We start from the raw sequence: 19269 nt of genomic DNA on the forward strand, positions 1-19269 counted from the left end.
ACCTCACTTATCTCAGAGGTTGTGACCCCCCCCCCAGGAGGTCCCGGCCCACCCTTTGTTAACCCCTGTTTTAGCTCACCTTTCAACTATGGAACTTTGTAATCCATACTTTTCAGTTATGGAGCATTCATTCCAAAGAAACTTTGTTTTGGATATATAAAATAAGCATAACAAAAACAATATATGGATAACAGTAAGAGGCAAACACAAGAAGCAGCGCTTAGCATTAAAAATTTGTGTTTTGAAGCAAAACAGGGAAGCAAAGTTCAATTTTATGCTTAATATAATTGAGTAGTTGGTGTCAGAACAAGTTGTATGATATACCTTTAGGGAAAATTCTCCATTTGGTTGTTTTGCTCCATATACTTTTGAATAATGTTTTACATATGAAACAGTTTCACCATTCCTCCTTAAAAGACATGAATGAAAGTAAACAGCAAGACACCCTTAACAAAAACTTAAGAACATATGAATATGAATAAAGAAAAGGGAATAACATGTTTTACAAAAATAATAGCAGGAAACAAATGGCATCTATGTTAATGCATCGTCACATTCTCTATACAACATGTCTAAGTCTAACTATTATCAGCTATATAAATCATAAACACACGTTTTGATTTAAATCACCAAAAGTTTTGATAGCTTTAAAAGTTATATTTTATAAAAGCCTCTTTACTGGTTTATATCAGTTTATTTATTTTTTCATTTAAAACGACCATGCATATTAATTAACACTTCTGTAAATATGCCAGAATTAGCCAAAAGGCTAGTTTACATCCGTAGTCCCTTGCCAGATGTTAAAAAGGCTCTCTAAAAAGATCAAGATTAAACAAAAAATAATAATAATAAAGTAAAATAAAATCAAAATAAGAAGGGAGAGGAGAAACTAAAACACAAAAAAGAAAGAAAAAAAGAAAAAGAAAAGAAGAAAAAAGAAAAAGAAAAGTACAGATAGCACCATACGATTAAAATGACTAAAGGTACATAAGGACATGATATGACCGTCTTTGAGAGAGTGGCCAAGGACATAAAATACACGGAACAAGACAATCAGAAAGCAGCAATAAGGAAATGTTAAGGAAGACACAAGCAGACAAAACAGGACATTTAACAGTGCTGTACACATTTGCATCAGACAGTGACTAACAATCATTAAACTAGCTGCATGCAATTCAAATGAAGCAACGTATAGACTGAGCAACGGTCTTGTAGGAAAGCAAAATAACCCCTAATTTCATTTTTGAATCAAGCTTTCGAGGGTTTCTTGTATCTTTTGTTGGAGTGTAAACTGTCATGCCACTTGTTTTTACCACATGTGTTACTGCGCATGTCCTGCAGGTGGCGCTGGACTTTAACTAACCAACCAGGCTGCACAGGAAGTACAGCAGGACCACAGACATGCTTGCTAGTTAGCCGCTGGCTAGCACGGCGAGTAACTCCGTTTCTTACCAAACATTAAACTAAGTATTATGTAATTCGACATTATATGTAAGTTTATGGTTTTTAGGCGAGTGGTTTTGTCGATGCTAGCACAATGTCGGACAGAAAGCGGAAAAGAGAAAAGGAGGAAAGACGAGAACATAAGAGACACAAAACACCCAAAGAGGATTTTGAGAAACTCAAAACACACACGAAAAAACTCAACCAAGAAGTCCAGAAACTGAAGCACGTCGAGACTTTGTGAGTTATGGCTGCCAAACTACCTTTTCTGTTTCTGCTCTCAAACTTATACATGAATTATAAATGCAATTTTAGCTATTTTCACTCTAGTAACCCTTCATCTTAAAATAAGATTTAACATTAGAGCAGGTCAAGCAAGGTTTGTCTGTATTCACACTTTTTTGTACGACAACTAAGTCTGAAAGAGTTAAATCTGTAATGCACTAAAATTAACACAAGATCCGTCATGCTACTCTGTCATGCAGCTATGAGAAACCTCCACCTGGATACATTAAGGTACAATTGCTCACACTTTCTCACAGTATTTGAAGCTCTGGACTGACAGGATTGTTTGGTCACTTCATGGAAAAAGTCACGTGAAAAAATGGCTGGAAGTGACTCTTCTTTTTGTAGGAGCACGAGGATAAACCAGAGGACTGTATCCCTGCTGAACCAGGAAATGAAGCAGCCAGGAGCTTCTTGGCTCACGCCCCCACCAGGGGGCTGTGGATGCCTCTGGGGAAGGAGGTGAAGGTGATGCAGTGTGAGTATAGTCATTCAGCTAAAGCCACTGAGACGGTGGTGGAGAAACAGATGTAATATTGTAGTCCTAACTGTATAATCTATCCTTCTGGGACACTTCATAGAGCTGGAGAGGTAAGGAAAAAATTTCAGAGGTGAAATGTATCTTTTATGATATACTGTTATAAAAGAGAAGCAAAGGGGACTTTGGGTACTGTCTTTAGCTTTGAGTTTTATAACTTTTTTCACCAGTCTTTTAATCCATTTGATACTTGTATACTATCTACATTAGTACTACACAGTAAACTTATTATCTCTTATATCTGAACTATCCTCAATGGCCTTAAATCATTCAAATTATTGGACTTACATGGTTTTGAATACCATTCAATGCGTGTCTCACAACTTAAATTGCATTACAAAACAATGCATTAAACTTGCTCACAAAGCATCCTCTCATTGGTCCATTTATCTCTCATTGTGGAACGAGAATCATGCAAAAACTAATGAAATGTCATTACACATTCTTTTGGCTTGTACTTGTAGTTTGTTTTCAGCTTTAGAATGGTTGAAGAACTGTAGGTGGAAGTAAACCTCAACCCTGCGTGGGCTGCAGTCTTGAAAGTTAATATATTCAACCACAAGTACGGAACAATTAAGACCATGTCTATTGTTTCTCTGACAAACATGGAGGACGGAATATTAATAATTATGCTTTTGAAACCACCTTCTGTCTCTTTGGCCAGACAAAGACTATCTTTTACTGCCCAGTGTCAGCCCATTTCTCCATCCCACTCCTCCTCATCTTGCTGCTTGAACAGACAGGGACTTTAAAAGTCCTTTTATACACACACTTACACACACTTACACACGCACAAGGCTCTGTAGTAGTTGGCATTTGTTCTGCAGAATCTGAGGATGACTTGCTCTGCTTAATCCTTAAAGGAAATATTTGAATATGTCACCCTGTTTGATGTTACAACCAGACTTTGTAGTAAATGATATGGATATGAAAATCCACGGCTAAGCAAACGATTTAGCACATAAACGACTTATAGAGGACAAATGGGATCTGCGTGGTCTCAAGTTCTTCATGGTAGCTTCGGCCTCTTCAAGCGGAAAGATTAAAACAGTGTGAATTGTAACACAACCTCTTCACTTCACAGAGCGAAGCGCAAGTGTGGATTTGTTTGAGGAGGTCTGTCTTTCATTAGGAATTGTTTTGCAATATTTGTTGTGAGGCTGTTTGAGTTAGTGAATTCAAGTTTCACAAACCAAAGAAAACAGTCCTAGCTGATTCATTTTTGTTTGTCTTTATGATTTTTTCAGGACGGGCAGTTAAAAAAAAGTCAGAAAACCTAGCTGTATGAATCAAAATTTCCATCATGATGCAATACTGTACTGTTTCAGTGCACAATGATATTTACTTACATTACAAAGCCTGCTATGATAAGATTTCAGATTTATCCAGAGGCCTGCGATCTAGGAGACGATATCATAAGCTCATTAAAAACAATCCACTACAGTTTCGTCAGTACACAATAAACTAACATGATTACACACTGCATTCTTGTAGACACTGAAATGAAAAGCAATAAATCATTATTCTTTTTACTGATACATTACACACTATCTTGGCAATGGTACTGTACAAAGGTAGATCCCTTCACTTGGTATCACTGTTATGGAAACATTGACGTTTAATCAATGAAGTGTTTTAATTGGGGGAAAAAAACATGAACACTTTATCAAGATTTCAGATAAAACTAAAGGTTCCCTCATTACATTTTTCGGGATTGGATTGATCCGATCAGTTGTGGCATTGTTGGTCCGATGCCGTACCCCATATGCGACTCATTTTATTGCAACTACCTCAGTGGTTTTTCCAGGAAATAACAGAGTCAAATTTTTCTCTTTGCTGCAGGTTGGAGATGTAAGCGCTATGGCCACAGGACCGGTGACAAGGAGTGTCCATTCTTCATCAAAGGCAACCAGAAACTGGAGCAGTTCAGAGTGGTGAGTCTATGAACCGCTCAGAACAAAAATGAGCCCACATGTAGTTATTTAGAGAAGGTCTAAATAACAGTCTGCAGTTAAATACTGTAGGTTTTGTAAAAACAGACCTGAGCTGAGGTCAACAACAGACATTTAGTCTACGCTGAGGACCATGTGGGCAGCAGACGTCTTCACACAGCTTGGTCTTGTGTGTTTTTAATGGAACAATACTGACTGCAGGCACACACTGCCTCTGCAATGATTACCATAAATGCAGCTGTATCATATTTTCCTGCCTCGTATTGTCACAGAGAGGTTTTCTAAAATGTTGACACAACACTAGAGTCAGTGAAACGGGTGGAAAGTGTTGAGTTGGGATTATTTCTTGCATCTGGTGTGAATCAAAGCAACTCTCACTGTAAACAGGAATTATTTGCTTCTCTGTATATTATAAGAAAGGGATGAAAGATTGATTTCTTTTCTTTAGGCTCATGAAGACCCAATGTACGATGTCATACGGGAAAACAAAAGGAATGAAAAAGAAACAAGGTACGCACGCTTCTTATTTTAGACATCCATGTCCATACCCCTTGCTGCAATTTGATAAGATTGAAAGGATTGACTAAAACAGATAAGATGGTGATTTCAGAGACTTTATAACTCAGAGATTTTTATACTGTTTCCACTCAGCACAGTGAGACAATCTCAGATGACCTGCAAATTCTCTCCTGCTGTCTTGTTCTCTGTCATACAAATAGTGATGGACACCAGAAGGTTTGAATTTGAGGTTCCCTCACTATGAAGGCTCTCTGTACATGTGTGTGTGTGTTTATGCAAAGCAGCACTTACACTCTTGTGTGTATAAAAAGGTTATTCAAAGGCCAGCGATGCTTCGAGGATTCTGTTCTGGGTCTGTACCACATTAAGTTTGGCATCACCTCTAAAAGGGAGGTGAAACAATCCAATCACTTCCACAGGGCTTAGTTTTAGGATATCAAGAATGTGCCGCATCATGGCTTGTTGGAAACTTCATATTTTTTTCACTTTTTAAAGGCTCATAAATATTTTACAAATGATAAAGAACAGTTATTTTCTGATCTACACTTGTTTGAAAATCATCTCCCTTTAAATTGCTGAATTCACCTTTTGTTTTCTATTGTGATTTTGCCCAACAAAGATCCATGACTAAATGTCTTCTCAAACCTCTGTGCCCAATAGAATAATTTCTTCTTCCACTGGTGCATTTAAGGAAACTGAAATCTCTGAGCTGAGAGATGAGATTTATTTAAAATATTTATCTGCATGTCCTGAAGTGCTTTTCTAATGGAGTTCACTTTGAGGACTGGAGGTACGCATCAAGGAGCAGCGTGACATCCCAAGTGTTCAAGCGATCATTCTGCTTGGTGAGATCAAGCCAGCCGTAATGAGGCCTGATGGACTCCTTACAGGAGCGTGTCAGGCCCCTCTCAGGAACACTTTCATGGCTGAATGGTGAACAGATTCTGGGTGTCTTCAAAAGTTGTGCATTTTTGATATCTACACTTTTGTTGCTAGCTCTCTTGCCAGAGCTAATTAAGAAGGGTGTTCTCCTGTGGCCTCCAATAATGTAAGATCCCCCCCGCCTCCTCCTTTCTGTTATTTTTTTCACTGAGAAGTTTGACGAGTCACACATAAACATAATTGTGATTTGCTGAAGTCTAACTCCTAGAGTAGAGATAAAAGTAACATAAGCAAATAATAAGCAAAACCTTATTGAAAGCTCCTCCTGAGGAACTTTCTGTTTGTGTCCATTTTGGTGCCCCATGTGGACAAAATGATAGCTCTAATCTCTTTGCTGATCTAGTCCTGTACATATGTAAACCATGTTTTCTGGCATTAGGTCTCATCCTGCTTTCTTTTAATGACCAGATCAATTCATGACTGTGAATGTTTGAATGTCTACGTAGCTAATTTCTCTATCGGCACACACTGTACGGGGGTAAAAAAAATTCTAACGCAACGTTCAGAAGATATTAAGATTACAAGTTTTTGCTGAAATAAGGACATGACTGACGTGACTCCCGGACAGGAACACATAGCTGTTGGCAAGGAGGCACACACCACGGCTCTTTACGTCACACTATGCCTGGTTGAGGTCTGCATTTCCAATATGGCTGCCGCCATCGATTGGCTTCAAAACAGCGCTCAGGAACAGATGGGTGATGTCACGGATACTACGTCCGTTATTTATACAGTCTATGGTTAACTCCCACTGGATCCGCTCTGTCGAGTTCCAGCTGCATTTCTGATCTGGCATGCAGGAGCCCTCCAGATCAGATATGCAAGACTTCTATTTTTTCCTGATACCAGAGCACGACGCATAAATCTAAACAGAGAAGATCGAGCAGGACAGAGAGTCAGGCACCAAAACAAACTAGAAAATCTGGTTAATTTTCAGAATAAAACACTCTGTGTTATTGTTTTTAACTTAACTTCAACAACAAACTGTCATGATGGGCGGAGCCAGGCCTGGAGTCAACAGACAAGAGGTTTTCAGAAGCCAATAAAGACAACATGGATGAGGAGAGGAGTCAGATAACTTTGATTCAGTGATTACTGCGGGAAAACCATGGTCATATGACTCCAGCTGTCCTGCTCCATGCTGGGTTCTAAAAAAACACAACCGGTGAGTGTTGATGGACAACGGCACAGAGAGGGCTGCAGCAGATCGGACACGGACCGGATAGGGATCTGGTGGAAGTACCTCCCTCACAGCAGTTACACACAGTAAAATTACAATTTTAAACTTGTTCATCCTCGCTTATCTTTAGTTGTGGAAAATATTAAAAAAAAAACTGTCTCTATGTAGGTCATAAAGAAGACATCCATTTTATTTTCAGGGTGTTTCATTACCCGCTAAAGATTCCTCACATTGGCTTTAATATTTGTTAGGACCAACATTTCAAAGTTGGTCTTGGCTCATGTTTTATACGTTAGTTGAAGGGTGAGATAATAATTGGCTTGTGTCCTTGCTCGAGCTAAAAATCCTGTAGCAGCCTGCAGTTTAAACTGGCACTTGGGTACAGCTGGCAGTTACCAGCAATATGAAACAGAAAAACAAAGCACTTGGCTAACTCCACAATCCGGAAATGCCAACATTAGGACAAAGATTGTATCTTCCTCAGGGCCACTTGAGATGCTTGCCAACATGGACATCCATCAGTTCGTGTTTCCTCTGTGTGCTTTGCTCTTATCCCACTTCCTCTTTTCCTCTTCTTCCTGTCTTTAAGGATCCAGCAGCTGCAGCAGCTACTTCAGGACACCACCTCATCCTCCGATTCAGACAGCTCCTCCTCTTCCTCGTCCTCCTCTTCATCCTCTGACCACCATCGCAAGAAAAGGAAAAAGAGGAAGGACAAAAAGAAGAAAGAGAAGAAGAAGAGGAAAGGGAAACGAAAGCACAAATCATCCAAAACCAGTGACTGCTCAGACTGAGTGTTTGGGACACTTGGGTATCTGTTCCGGTGTACTACGTGGTAAAGCGTAGGAGAAAACTGTGAATTAAGTAGCAGCATAGCAGAACTTGAGCTGCGCCGCTCTGCAGAGTAAGAATTGCACTCTAGGACATTTTTAAGCCTTTTCTCTGCAGGTTAAACCCTGAAAACTGTAAACCCAGTGTGCATGACTTCTCTCCCGGCTGACGACTCGCATTAACATCATCTCTGTTAGCCACACAGCACAGGGTCGTATGGAAACACTGCTTAAGTAAGTGTGTGCGCCATGGTGCATATGTGTGTCAAAAAGCATTAGCTGCATGGGTAATGAATCTCAAGTGATATGAAATGAGCCTGCTGCTCTAAGAGATAATGTTCTGTAATATGAAAGCATGTCAGCAAATACAGTGTGTTATTAAGAGATTGTATTTTCCACCATTTTTTTTACCCCAGGCTGTCTTGCTGCATTTAGATACTTTGATTGTAGAGTGTGTTAAACGCCCAACAGTGGAAAATTTTAATTAAATGTTTCAGAACTGTTTAGACTTTACTTTCCACACCAGCCTGAATGTTTGAATGCATGTGACTATACATAAATATTTTGAATTATTTGAGGTTGGAATATGCTTATTTGCTTTGAGAGAGAGAAAAAAAGCCATGGAGATGGGGAAAGAATGTCTGTGAATGTTTTGCCTTATCCTGAGAATAAAGATAGCTCTTTCTCTCCATGTTTACCAGGCTTCAGACTGCAAAAACAACACTTATAATCTCGGCCTTGATTCAAGCCGTGCAGCAGTGTTTTCTGTTTTCTAAAACAACTTAATCTTTCACATGCAGAAGTCTGATCATTATAAATTTGACAGCACAGTCCCGCGCTGACCTTCCTGAGAGCAGCAGAACATTTCTCTATTCATCTCAGCTTGCTAGCAGGCCGGGATACTTCAGAGACTGTTTCTCAGAAATCATTTCACAGTCTGTAACTTACGCAGCACAGCAATCCCCCCTCTCTGCGCTAAGCAACCAGCAACAACTCAAGTCAGGCAGCACAGACCAGCTTCACAGTAGCTTCTTCTTGCCCCTTTAGGCCGTGTATGAGGATGTCTGGTGCTTTTCTCCTTCAGTGACTGCAAAGTTTGAACAGTAATCTCTGTGGAAATGCACCACACACATTCCCTCTTCCTAATGACCCTGATGGAGACACAATTACAGCAGACCTAAAGGGGAAAAAGCAAACTAGATTTTCATTTAGATTTGTGTCTGAGGCTTTCCGAGTAGCTGGAATGCTGCGGGGGGTGCATGTGTTTATGTGCAAAATTACAATTCAATCAAAGAGTGACAGATTATGCAGCCATGAGTGCACTTTAAAAGCTGATCGAGGGCTTATTTACCATCATTCTTATTCCCATTCTTCTGTTTTTTCAGTCACTGAATATAACTCAGCTGTACTTAAAACACTCTCCGTCATGTTGTCTTTTCCATGTCTTTAGGAGAACAATGAATCTCCCAGATGAGATTCAGTCACAGGCTGCTCAGAGGGAGGTTGTGCCACGTAGAGAGGATTTGGTCAGTGGAGACTTTTTTTTTATTGAAGCACTCCGTCTTCTTGGACAGGGGACAGGTCAGATCGGGTGCCAGGCCGGACCCACTGTGCAGATTGTGTTTGAGGAGGAACATATGTCCAGAAAACGAGTTGAATCAATCTTTATAAAGCCAAGAGTTACACAACCAGGTAAGAGTGGCAGCTCGAGCCTGAGTATAAAAGACAGTAGCTTACCTGGCGAGAGTGACTCTGCATTTTATGGGATCCAGAGCCCCATTGTACCGTAATATGTGTCGGCACTTTTACTTTTAAACCATATGAGCTGGCTTAAAACCAATCCACTGCTTCTTTGCTGTCTCAGATAAAAAGATTAACTCCTCTGTGAGCCTCCTGATGAAGTCATGACCGCTCTGGAGCTCATACAAGAGCTGCAAAAGTCGACAAAGCTTAATGATGGGAGCAGATCTGACAAACATGGGAAAAGTTTTGTGTACTCCTTTATCAATGTTTATTCATGCACAACATTTACTACTTTAAAGTTCAATCCCCCCAATCTCAACAGTCTGCAAAAATGATAAACAAGAAGTCAACAGAGACAAGTATTTTTAGTAATGGTGTTTATAGAAATGTAATTTAAAGCAGATTCATCATAACACTTCTATCCTGCCATTCTAAATTGTCACACTGAGTCAAGTAATCTGTTGGCTTTCTTTTATTTTTGGGTCAGATGTCTACATCCTGAGTCTGTAGTAAAATTACCAGTTTAATAGAGGACACAATCTGTCATTCACATTTATGTTTATTATCCTGGGATTTCTGCTGGGTGTGTCGCTCTAGATTATTTACCAGGACAGAGACTGACAGGGCTCCTGCATTAATCCTCCTCCTGCTGCTCCTGCTTAGCAGAGACAAGGATGAGCAGCACAACAGTCTGCTGTACACTCTTTTCTCTTATTTTTATCCATAGACACACACACGCACGCACGCACACACACACGCACACACGCACACGCACACACACACACATATATACTTCAAGTTTATTACCAAAAACTGTCTGAAATCAGGACAACATTAAATGGAAGTGGCCTTGTGGTGTATCAACTGCTATGCTGTGATTTAGCCTGTCTTCTGTCCTGTGCAATGAAATCCAATAAAACGCCATGTTGCCTTATGTCGAATGGAACACTATATCAAACCTGTTCCCAACTTAATGCAACATTATAAGGTCATAATACCTCCCTCCAAACACATACATCTGTGTTTGTGGAGAGCAGAGGGCGCTCAATAGCCATGAATTATTGAGTGCATTGTTCCTGTTTGTGTTCCTCTCCTGGCTGTAAGATTGGAGGCAGTCCAGTTGTATCTTTGTGCCACCCAACAAAGAAATCCTCAATTGTTTGAGTGTTTATTCAGATATAATTTGGTAAATCCCCTTTCCTTCCCTGCATCTGTTGAAACAGTGTAGGCTAGGCTGCTGGCCACTAGGGGAGCCCGGGGCCAGTTGGACATTTCCTAAGGTATCACCCTATGTCTTTTACATTTTTACCTAACAATTAATCTCTCATTAAAGTACATGGGATATTCAAACACTTTTCTTGACAAATAAAAATGGAGGAAAATCTACGGTGGCCCTGCATTGCAAATCACAACGGCAAATCAGAAAACACAACGACAAATCAGAAAACACTGATTTGCACTTCAGGACCACCGTAAAAGACAACATTTCAAAGTCATGATAAAACTTTGTTAGGCTCTTTCAAAGAAGGATAACAGGCTAATTGACAACTCATTGTTAAGAGAAAGTGTGGGGAACAAATGTATTATGGTAATTTGTTTATCTAAAACATCAAAGCATTCATCAGTTTTTCATCAGCCTATTTTTTAAACGACAAAATATTTTTAAAAAGTTAAACATTGGAACTCATGCTTTAATCTTTTTTTTTATCTACCACAAAGTGTCAGTGTGCTTCCTCCTTATGTCGACGTATTTGCACGAGGGGGCTGAGTGACATCACACAAACACCTGTTTTTGATTGGCGGAAATGTTCAATTAGAAATGACTGTCAAAGTGTAACTACTGTAATAATTATTTACATATGTTAAAAACCAGACGGACCCATCCGAAGTCATATATATGTTCTTACAGTCAAACACTGGTAAATGTTAGAGTTTTTACAGATATTTTCACATGAAATAATGATTTTGGTCTGTGACGAACTTACGAGCTACTGAAATGAAAGTAACCTTTGTTTAAATGCGATATAATATCACCACTCACTCGGAACACAGTTGCTTTCATGCATCCTCAGTCAGTCTGTCTGGCATCATCGCGCCAGCCAGCAGACGGCAGAAGGAAAGAGGAAGTGGAAACATCAGCACTATCTCTACGGTGGAGGAGAGAGGGAGAGAGAGAGAGAGAGAGAGAGGGAGAGAGAGAGAGAGAGAGAGAGAGAGAGAGAGAGAGAGAGAGAGAGAGAGAGAGAGAGAGAGAGAGAGAACACTCACACACATTCACAACACACAAACTCCGGTTATCAGCGCTTTGGTAGGAGAAGTGTCCTCGCTTCGTCAGGTTTGTCAAAGCTTTCTCATTTTCCTGCGGGGATGTTCGCTCTCAGCTGTGTTTTCGCTTTCAAGCGTTTTGTGCTCATTGTTGACGATGTTAGCAAGCGTTTCTGTGTGTTGTATTGCTGCGAGATAACACTGTGTTACCTCTTGCCTTTTTTTGTTTCTATGTGTATATATGTTTCCCTCCCTGTCTTTACTTTTGGCCTTAGCGGCTTTGGGCGCTGTTCTTTATTGACATGCGTGTCTGATAACAGCATCACAGATCACTCCGCTTTCACAAACACAAACAGAGACACACAAAAATGAAACAGCGAGTGAATTCATTCATTTTTTCTTTCATTTCTGGTTGGGAAACAAGTGCGTGTTCAAGCTGCAAGTTGTGTGTTTGCAGCAGTGAAAAGGAAGAAGAAGAAGAAGCCGAGGTTTCCGTGCTGTTCCCCGGCTCGTTTGCTCAGTGTATGCTGCTGGCTTGATGCACAAAGTGGTGCGTTTATAGAAACCTCCCTTTTTACCCCAACAACGCTAATTAAAGAGCTGCTTTATCCGTGTGCGGTGTGTTACTGCAGCCCAGCATGCTGGCCACACCGTGGGCCTGTGATTAGAGAGGAGAAAACTAGATAGGCAATATAATGTTGAAGCTCTGGATATTTCTTCATAAATGTGATGAGTGACTAAGATTTAAGATGCATTTGATCCACTCAGCTTCTACAAGAGTTCGTCCATTCCTTTTGGACATGTTCTCATCTGTGTGTCAAATCACTGTTTACCAAACTTTTATGGCATGTGACTCTTTAATCTAACGAAATCCAGAGACATTGCACTCTGGTTGCTCAAGTTATCAGGAACCACTTAATTACCCTCAGACCTAAAAATTACAATGTTTCTGCATTGCTGTGTTGACAATTGTTGCACCTGCCCTCAGTATTAACATACCAACCCTGACCCATGGGTGTATCACAAAAGGCCTCCTTCTTGCTTTACTATGAACGGAATTGCATGAAATTTAAAAAATGCATTTCAGGCATTCAGATGTTCAAACTGGGGCCCTTGTGAAACTGCTCAACTGGTTTTAAAAGGAGGTGGAACTAAAAGTTTCTTCTTTATTAGTAAATGAATATGTGTAAAGTGCTGATTATAGGTGAGCATATATTGTACCAACAGTCTAATAGGTATGACAGGCCAAGGTGCATGCTATGAGTTACGTAATTTCATGCTACTGCTGAGAGTAAAGTCCATAGACAGTATTGTGCGATTTTGTTGAGCGTCTTGGTTTCAAAAATGCCTTCATCTTGAAATCTACAAAGAAAATGAGCTCACTTCACAGTTGGAGATATTCTGCAACTAACTTGGTGTTCATTTTGAGTAAACTTGACAGTAAGTAGGGTATGCTCTGAGACGTGGCTACAGATGATTGACTATCATTACAACCTCTCAATCAGGAAACAGATGCAACAATGCATATTAACCAGATCTGCCAAATATGGGCATTTATGGCCCCCCAAAAAATAAGAAGGTGCCAGCCAAATTACTGACCTGGATGCTTTTGAAAGGCACATGGAAACTAACGGCGATGTCATAGTAGTGAAGTCTACGACTTGTACAGTCTATTACCAAGGCCTTCATACAATATGTGTAGCCAAAGTGTTTATTGCAAAGTGAAATACTTTTGAACTATCTGAAAAAGCTGTGCCTTTTTATCCAAAGAGTGCCAACACCTATGAGCTGAAGAACTACACTTTGCAATAAAAGGTCGGGAATAATGCTTTCCAAAGCAACCATTCTTCTCTCAGTCTTTTGCCTTCAGACGTTTTTCAAGGGCCTTTACTCGTCCATCGACCCCACTTTGAGGGCCGTTGCTCCACATTCCCCCAGCGCTCACCCAGAAACATGTAATAGATCCCAGCTTGCTTCCACATTCTCCTTTCACATCAGGGGCTTCACCATCCCCATCTTCCAGTCCCTCTGCCCCCTCCAGGCAGACTCTGATAGAGTGAGAGCCCATTTACATGCCTTGTTAGCCACCAAAGACATCTCTGTTGTGATGGCGTCGCTCACATGCCAGCATTGTCGTGTCAACTTGACAATAAACATGGGCAAACATAGCCTGGATAGAGAAGCACAGGGACATGATCAGCCATGTCTCAGGCACAGACAGACGGGCGATGCTCAAGAGCTTGTTGTCGAGGGATATAAGGGGGTGGCAATTTGTTTTCAAGTGCCATTCTGGAAGTACTATCTAAGAGGAAAGTTAGAGGGGATTGTCTGAGTTTTCTTTGTCCGAGTTGTTTTGGAGGAAATAAAGTTATTTGATGGGAAATCAGAGATTCTATCAAGCCGACATACTTGAGCTCAGAGGTTCCGTGTTGCAGGACTGTGAGGTTTTGGCTTGTTCGTGCGCCCTGTCTGTGGTTGACGGTGGGTTTGAGATTGATGTTTGGTTTTGGATTCAGGTCTGGCACAGCTCTGAGCAGTCAAGGAACGCAATTTTAAACTCCTTCCTGTGACACAAACCACTAACTGAAGCTCTCATTTAACTGGTATGTGAAGTTTAGTGTGGCCGGTAGCTGTCCAGTTCAGGAGTGAAGTGTGCCAGAAGCCTCGTATTCAAGATTTACAGCCACCTGAGGGACCTCTATGTCGAAAGGAATGCAGACTCAAGCAAAGTAACAGTTTTATTAGCCTACGATTCTTATTAGTCAACTTGGCCAAATAAATATTTCCTCATCCCTACAGGGTCTTTAAAATTAGAGATGGGAATGGACTGTTGCAGCACAGAAAGTGAGAAGCTGTAATACAGTGGCCTTGACTTGAACCATTAATCATAAGCTAAATAAACTCATGGAATTAAACTTGAGTGCTTCAGTGTTTCGTTTTAAATAGCGCAACATAATCCAGGGATACAGATTAGCTCAAAAACGCAGATATGGATGGTCGCCCTCGCTTATTGAGTTGCATCACATATGCAATCCTGGTGTGTATCTTTCTGACACCGCTGACTGTTTGGCATCTTCTCACCACCTCCTGAGGTGCAAACTTGCCAATTTCTGCGCTGTTTTTCTGTCTCCTCTCGCCTCCTTCCTCCTCTTTGCAGCTTGTTATCTTTCTCTAATTAGCATACTCCCTTACACTTACTTTCTCACACATGCAATCTAACCATCTCAGATGTTTAGCTTTTCTCTATTCCTCATTTCTTCCTCTTTCTTCTCTTGTGATTACTTCAAATTTGCAGCAAATACACACATGAACCCCCCCCCACTTCCACTTTCTCGTTCAGTTCTTGTTCCTTCTGGGAAAACAAGGTATGTAAATTGTTTTCTCCTTGATGGATACTCAGCCTGCTATCTGTCCATCTTAATGAATTCATTTCCCCCCTTTTCTCCCAAACACTCGACGATTTGCGTCATTAAAGTAACACCAGAAACTTCAAGCCAGATTGCGCTGCCATCTTCGTCATGTTTTTGGTGGTAACACTCACTTCAAATGCTTTGGAGAAACAGAAAAAACTATCTGTTTCATGTACTGGTACTCAAGCTTTCTGCACATACTGGTGCACCAGTTCTCAAGCTCAGGGTAAGATTAATTTGCAGTTCTAAATGAGATGAATGCGTACTTGCATAATTGCTCCCGGTGGTATGAAGTTAATTAAAACAGCAGGTAGGTACTGTAGGTGCGATGGGAAGGTGCCAGACAGCCAGACAGACTTAGGTGGGTGGGGAGAGATCTCATCGATGCTGCTGCTGTGGCTGCTCTTTAGTTTACTGATTGAAGCCTTAGGTTAAATTCAGAGCCGAGCACCTCTTTGACATGTGAAAATAATGCAATAGATAAGAAGAAAAGATTGAAAAAGATGTTTTGAATTTGTTTTCATGACAAACTTAGCAGTTGCATTGGGGAATACACTCATTTTGTCCTTTTACCCCGTGTGTCTATAACTGATTTTTGTGTTCCTAAGGCGTAGAGTCCGTCCATTCTTAGAATATGAATCAGTTTTAGCAAAGAGCAACTGCAGGCGTGTTTTTCTACACCAAGTCTAGACTTCATGCGGAGCGAAGCAGCCCTAGATGACCCAGAAACTGATCCGGTTCCCTCTGTGTGCTCGCTCTGCCCGCTGCATTCCAGCTGTGGTGCTGCTGCAGAGCTCTGTAAATATTAGGTGAGAGGGTGAGCTGGCTCCCCAGCTCTGTGCCTGCTTGCTTGTGGTATTTAGCATCTCTTGGCTAAGAGCCTTTCAGCCTACTAACCCAGTAGGGTAAATGATTAGAACTGATAGATAAAATAGATATGAATCCCACAACAGCTGTGTTAAAGGCTTGAATAGGTCTTTACATCTTAGTGATTCAGCATGTACTAGATTATTTGCCTCAGTTTGGTTGTATGTATGAGTCAGGACATATGGACCAGGACATTAAGTCAGACCACGCATATTTATATTAAACCAAAGAAATTGAACATCACTACTAATTCAAAACTGAGATTATCTTTGTTATTTTTCTGATGATGAAATATCCCCAGAGAAATTTTCATTAATTTTTTTCTTTACTAACAACATTAGAAATACACAAAAGAAACTTTGCAGGGCAGAAACCCAGACATTTTCCTCTTAACCTGAAAACACAAAGATACTGTGATGACTAGAGGCTTTGGTGATGAATGTCATTCAGGATGAATTTAAATAGATTTTATCTTCTGACTTGTTTTTTATTAATTTAAGTATCTACTTTTTTCCTACGCTATGATCTGCATTATCACTTGAGTCTGTAGTGCCTTGTGTCTGTTGTTAAAACATGGAAGTTAAAATATGTGAACACAGTAATCAAAAAACAGCATGTGCTGCAAATGTTTGCTGATTTTGCTGCATGTTGCAGTGTCAGATTTTTATTTCTTGCCTGCTTATCTTCACTATTTCACAGGAGCTATATTCTGGTATTTCAGCTTGACCCAGGTGCAAAACGTAGGTATTCTTCAGCTGCAGCCTAATTATAGCGGTGTACATGTTTTTATGTCTCTGAGCCCTTTCTGTGGTGTGTAATATAACAGGGTCATCTCTTGAGCTCTATGCTTCCTGTTCATCACTCCATCCATCCATCCATCTGCATGCTATGAATCTCTTGATCCATGCATCCTGAGTCTAGTCATCCTTACATCCATTTCCTTCTTTTTTTCTTCCTGTAGCATGGAAATATGATTGTCTGCACACATGAATCATTTTAAATCCCCCCAAGATCTCACTGGCTTAGGAAGGATCACAGGTGTGAGTGAGAATCCCTCAAGGCCACCCAATGAGCACTTCCTCTGACAGCACCACCCACTACTATCGTCAATGTGTGTAAAGCAATGGCAGTGCCTTTTTTATTTGCACTTCTCCCCTAAAGCATGCACTTGACTTTTTAGTGTCTGCAGAAGTGTCAAACCATTAGTTCATGGATAGTTTTATCAGATGTGATAACGAGTAGTCTGTTTGATGTTCAAACTGGGCTGGATGGCAAGTTTTCTGTGTGTTATTTTTCAAGCAGTCATGCATACATGAAGACAGTGTTTTTTGTGATCTTTCATCTCGAGTATCACACAGGTTACAATCAAGGAGCCAGGAGCCAATCCAAACAGTCATTGGGTGCATTCAGGGTACACCCTGGGCATGTCGACTCTTATAGCTTTAAAATTACATGTCACTGCACCCATTCACATTGCATACATTTACGGATGGCAATGTTAACTAATCCCTGTAAGTAATCCCTTGCCCAAAGACACTTTGGCATGTGGACTGCAGGACCTGGGATCAAACCCACAACCTTCAGACTGAGAGATGACCTGCTCTACCACTGAGCCTAGCAAATATTCTTGGGTTGTCTGTGTTGAAGTAGTGGAATGAAGACGATATCTATGGTTTAGCTTCTTTGAATAAGGTCATTGTATTAAACTTACAATTTTAGGTACAGCATTGTTTATTGAGTGCAATGCCTTACCTGGAGAGAACCGCTAACAACTAAAGGTTTCTTGGGTAATGCCTTAACCTTCAATACTGCGTGCCAAGATAAATTGTTACAGTAAGGGAAGTAGAGTTCTTGAGTCCTAATAAATCCTCAAGGGCCAAAGACTGCCCCTCCTATAAAATCAGCAAGTGTTTGAGGGTAATCTGGCTTATTTTTGAAGCCCTTTCTGTAAATGCTTCGGACTCTGCTTGAAGGAATTACCTCCAATTTAATGTGAAAAAGTTGATGACTAGAAATTGAAACTGAAAGGCCAAGAAAAGCTTGTCTTTTGGAGAAAATCTGGGAATGTCAGTTCAGCCTCTCATGCCTAGTTTTACAAACAGTTGTCCAGTTTTCATGAAGAGGAAAAGGTCTGATTGATCTTGTCTGTTTCTTTTGTGTGTTTATCTAAAAGTGTGTGTGAGAGCTTTGAGTCACATGTTGAAGCCACAGTCCAAACAGAGGTCGACCTCATGTCTTCCCTCTGTGTCTCACAGACACACACACAACTATCATCTTGTCAGCGTTGTCCCTTGATGGCAGTAGACAGAGCACACGGATGACTGAAGGTTCAGTGAGGTGGACTGGAAATAAAAGTAGCATGTTGTTTTCTTGGATAGGGTTTGGGACACTGTTTCCAAGAAATCTAAGAACCTGTTGTTGGGTATAATACCCAACAAACATATTCTTAAGATCTGTCTTTTTTTTCTGCTTATAAAAGTAAACTCAAGCCATAATTCTAGACTCAATATATATTTATTAGAACGTCGCTCAAAATACAACTTCAGATTCTTTTTACAAGCAGCTTGTGTCAGCATTAATTAGCAAGATCTGATGAATATTTTTGTGGTAATCTGATTATCTATTTGGCTTTACAACACATTTAGACATTAGGTACTTATGCTAAAACCACTTGTTGTAATGTTACTTAACAGTATCCAGTACACCTAAAGCGCTGCATACAGTTAAAAGTGCTGCTGTACTCAGCATTCTTGAAATACCTCTCATCCCATCAAATTATGTGGTTGAAACCTCGTTTGATGATCAGTCTCAAATTTGGCACTGCAGTGGTGGAGGGACCTCTCCCCCCAAAGATCAGTAACATATATGTAAATGTAGCGCAAAATTCATATAAGGGCTCACAATAAGGAATTAAACCCATTCTGTCATGATGTCATGATGTCAATTTGCCAAAGCAGTGTTTTCCATTAGAATGAGACAAGGTTTTCCCAGAGAGATACGAGGCTGAGGAGGAGTTGAGCGCCTCTTACAACATGCCAAGGTCACCAGCTCACTTGTTCTCAGGCTGGGGAACTGCAGGCCTTGGAGTGAAGATGTGTTGCTTCATGTCAGGGGCTGCCTCCAAGTGTCTGACTAAATTGAAACACAGAGGGACATTTAGGGAAAACATTTCCCCCTTACTTTCCTCATGTTCCGTTTCTCTCGCCTTCCTCCATTACAGTTTCTGCCATATTTACATCCATCATTTATAATCTCACTAGAGCTTTCTATCTGAACCACTCACATACATTTTGTC

At 40.5% G+C, this 19269-nt stretch overlaps 2 protein-coding genes across 2 annotated transcripts in view; both read left to right on the forward strand.

Moving 5' to 3' along the window:
• Positions 1 to 1362: 1362 nt before the first annotated feature.
• Positions 1363 to 8382, forward strand: rp9 (RP9 pre-mRNA splicing factor). Its single transcript, XM_034705324.1, has 6 exons — positions 1363 to 1683; positions 1929 to 1959; positions 2077 to 2206; positions 4109 to 4200; positions 4667 to 4728; positions 7449 to 8382. Exons 1-6 carry the CDS (start codon positions 1538 to 1540, stop codon positions 7651 to 7653), a joined length of 666 nt encoding a protein of 221 aa, XP_034561215.1. The 5' UTR covers positions 1363 to 1537; the 3' UTR covers positions 7654 to 8382.
• A 3155-nt stretch (positions 8383 to 11537) lies between these two features.
• elmo1 (engulfment and cell motility 1 (ced-12 homolog, C. elegans)) overlaps positions 11538 to 19269 on the forward strand; it is a 117199-nt gene continuing 109467 nt past the window's right edge. The window contains exon 1 of the mRNA XM_034705015.1: positions 11538 to 11767. The gene's annotated coding sequence lies outside the window, so the exon portion shown is untranslated. The remainder of the gene's footprint in view (positions 11768 to 19269) is intronic.

This window comes from Notolabrus celidotus, chromosome 16, assembly GCF_009762535.1.
Source record: "Notolabrus celidotus isolate fNotCel1 chromosome 16, fNotCel1.pri, whole genome shotgun sequence".
Classification (NCBI taxonomy): domain Eukaryota; kingdom Metazoa; phylum Chordata; class Actinopteri; order Labriformes; family Labridae; genus Notolabrus; species Notolabrus celidotus.

Coding starts and splice junctions, on each gene's coding strand:
- rp9 (XM_034705324.1), top strand. CDS start 1,538: ATGTCGGACAGAAAGCGGAAAAGAGAAAAGGAGGAAAGACGAGAACAT. Junction 1,684..1,928: donor CTGAAGCACGTCGAGACTTT/GTGAGTTATGGC, acceptor TCTGTCATGCAG/CTATGAGAAACCTCCACCTG. Junction 2,207..4,108: donor GGAGGTGAAGGTGATGCAGT/GTGAGTATAGTC, acceptor TCTTTGCTGCAG/GTTGGAGATGTAAGCGCTAT.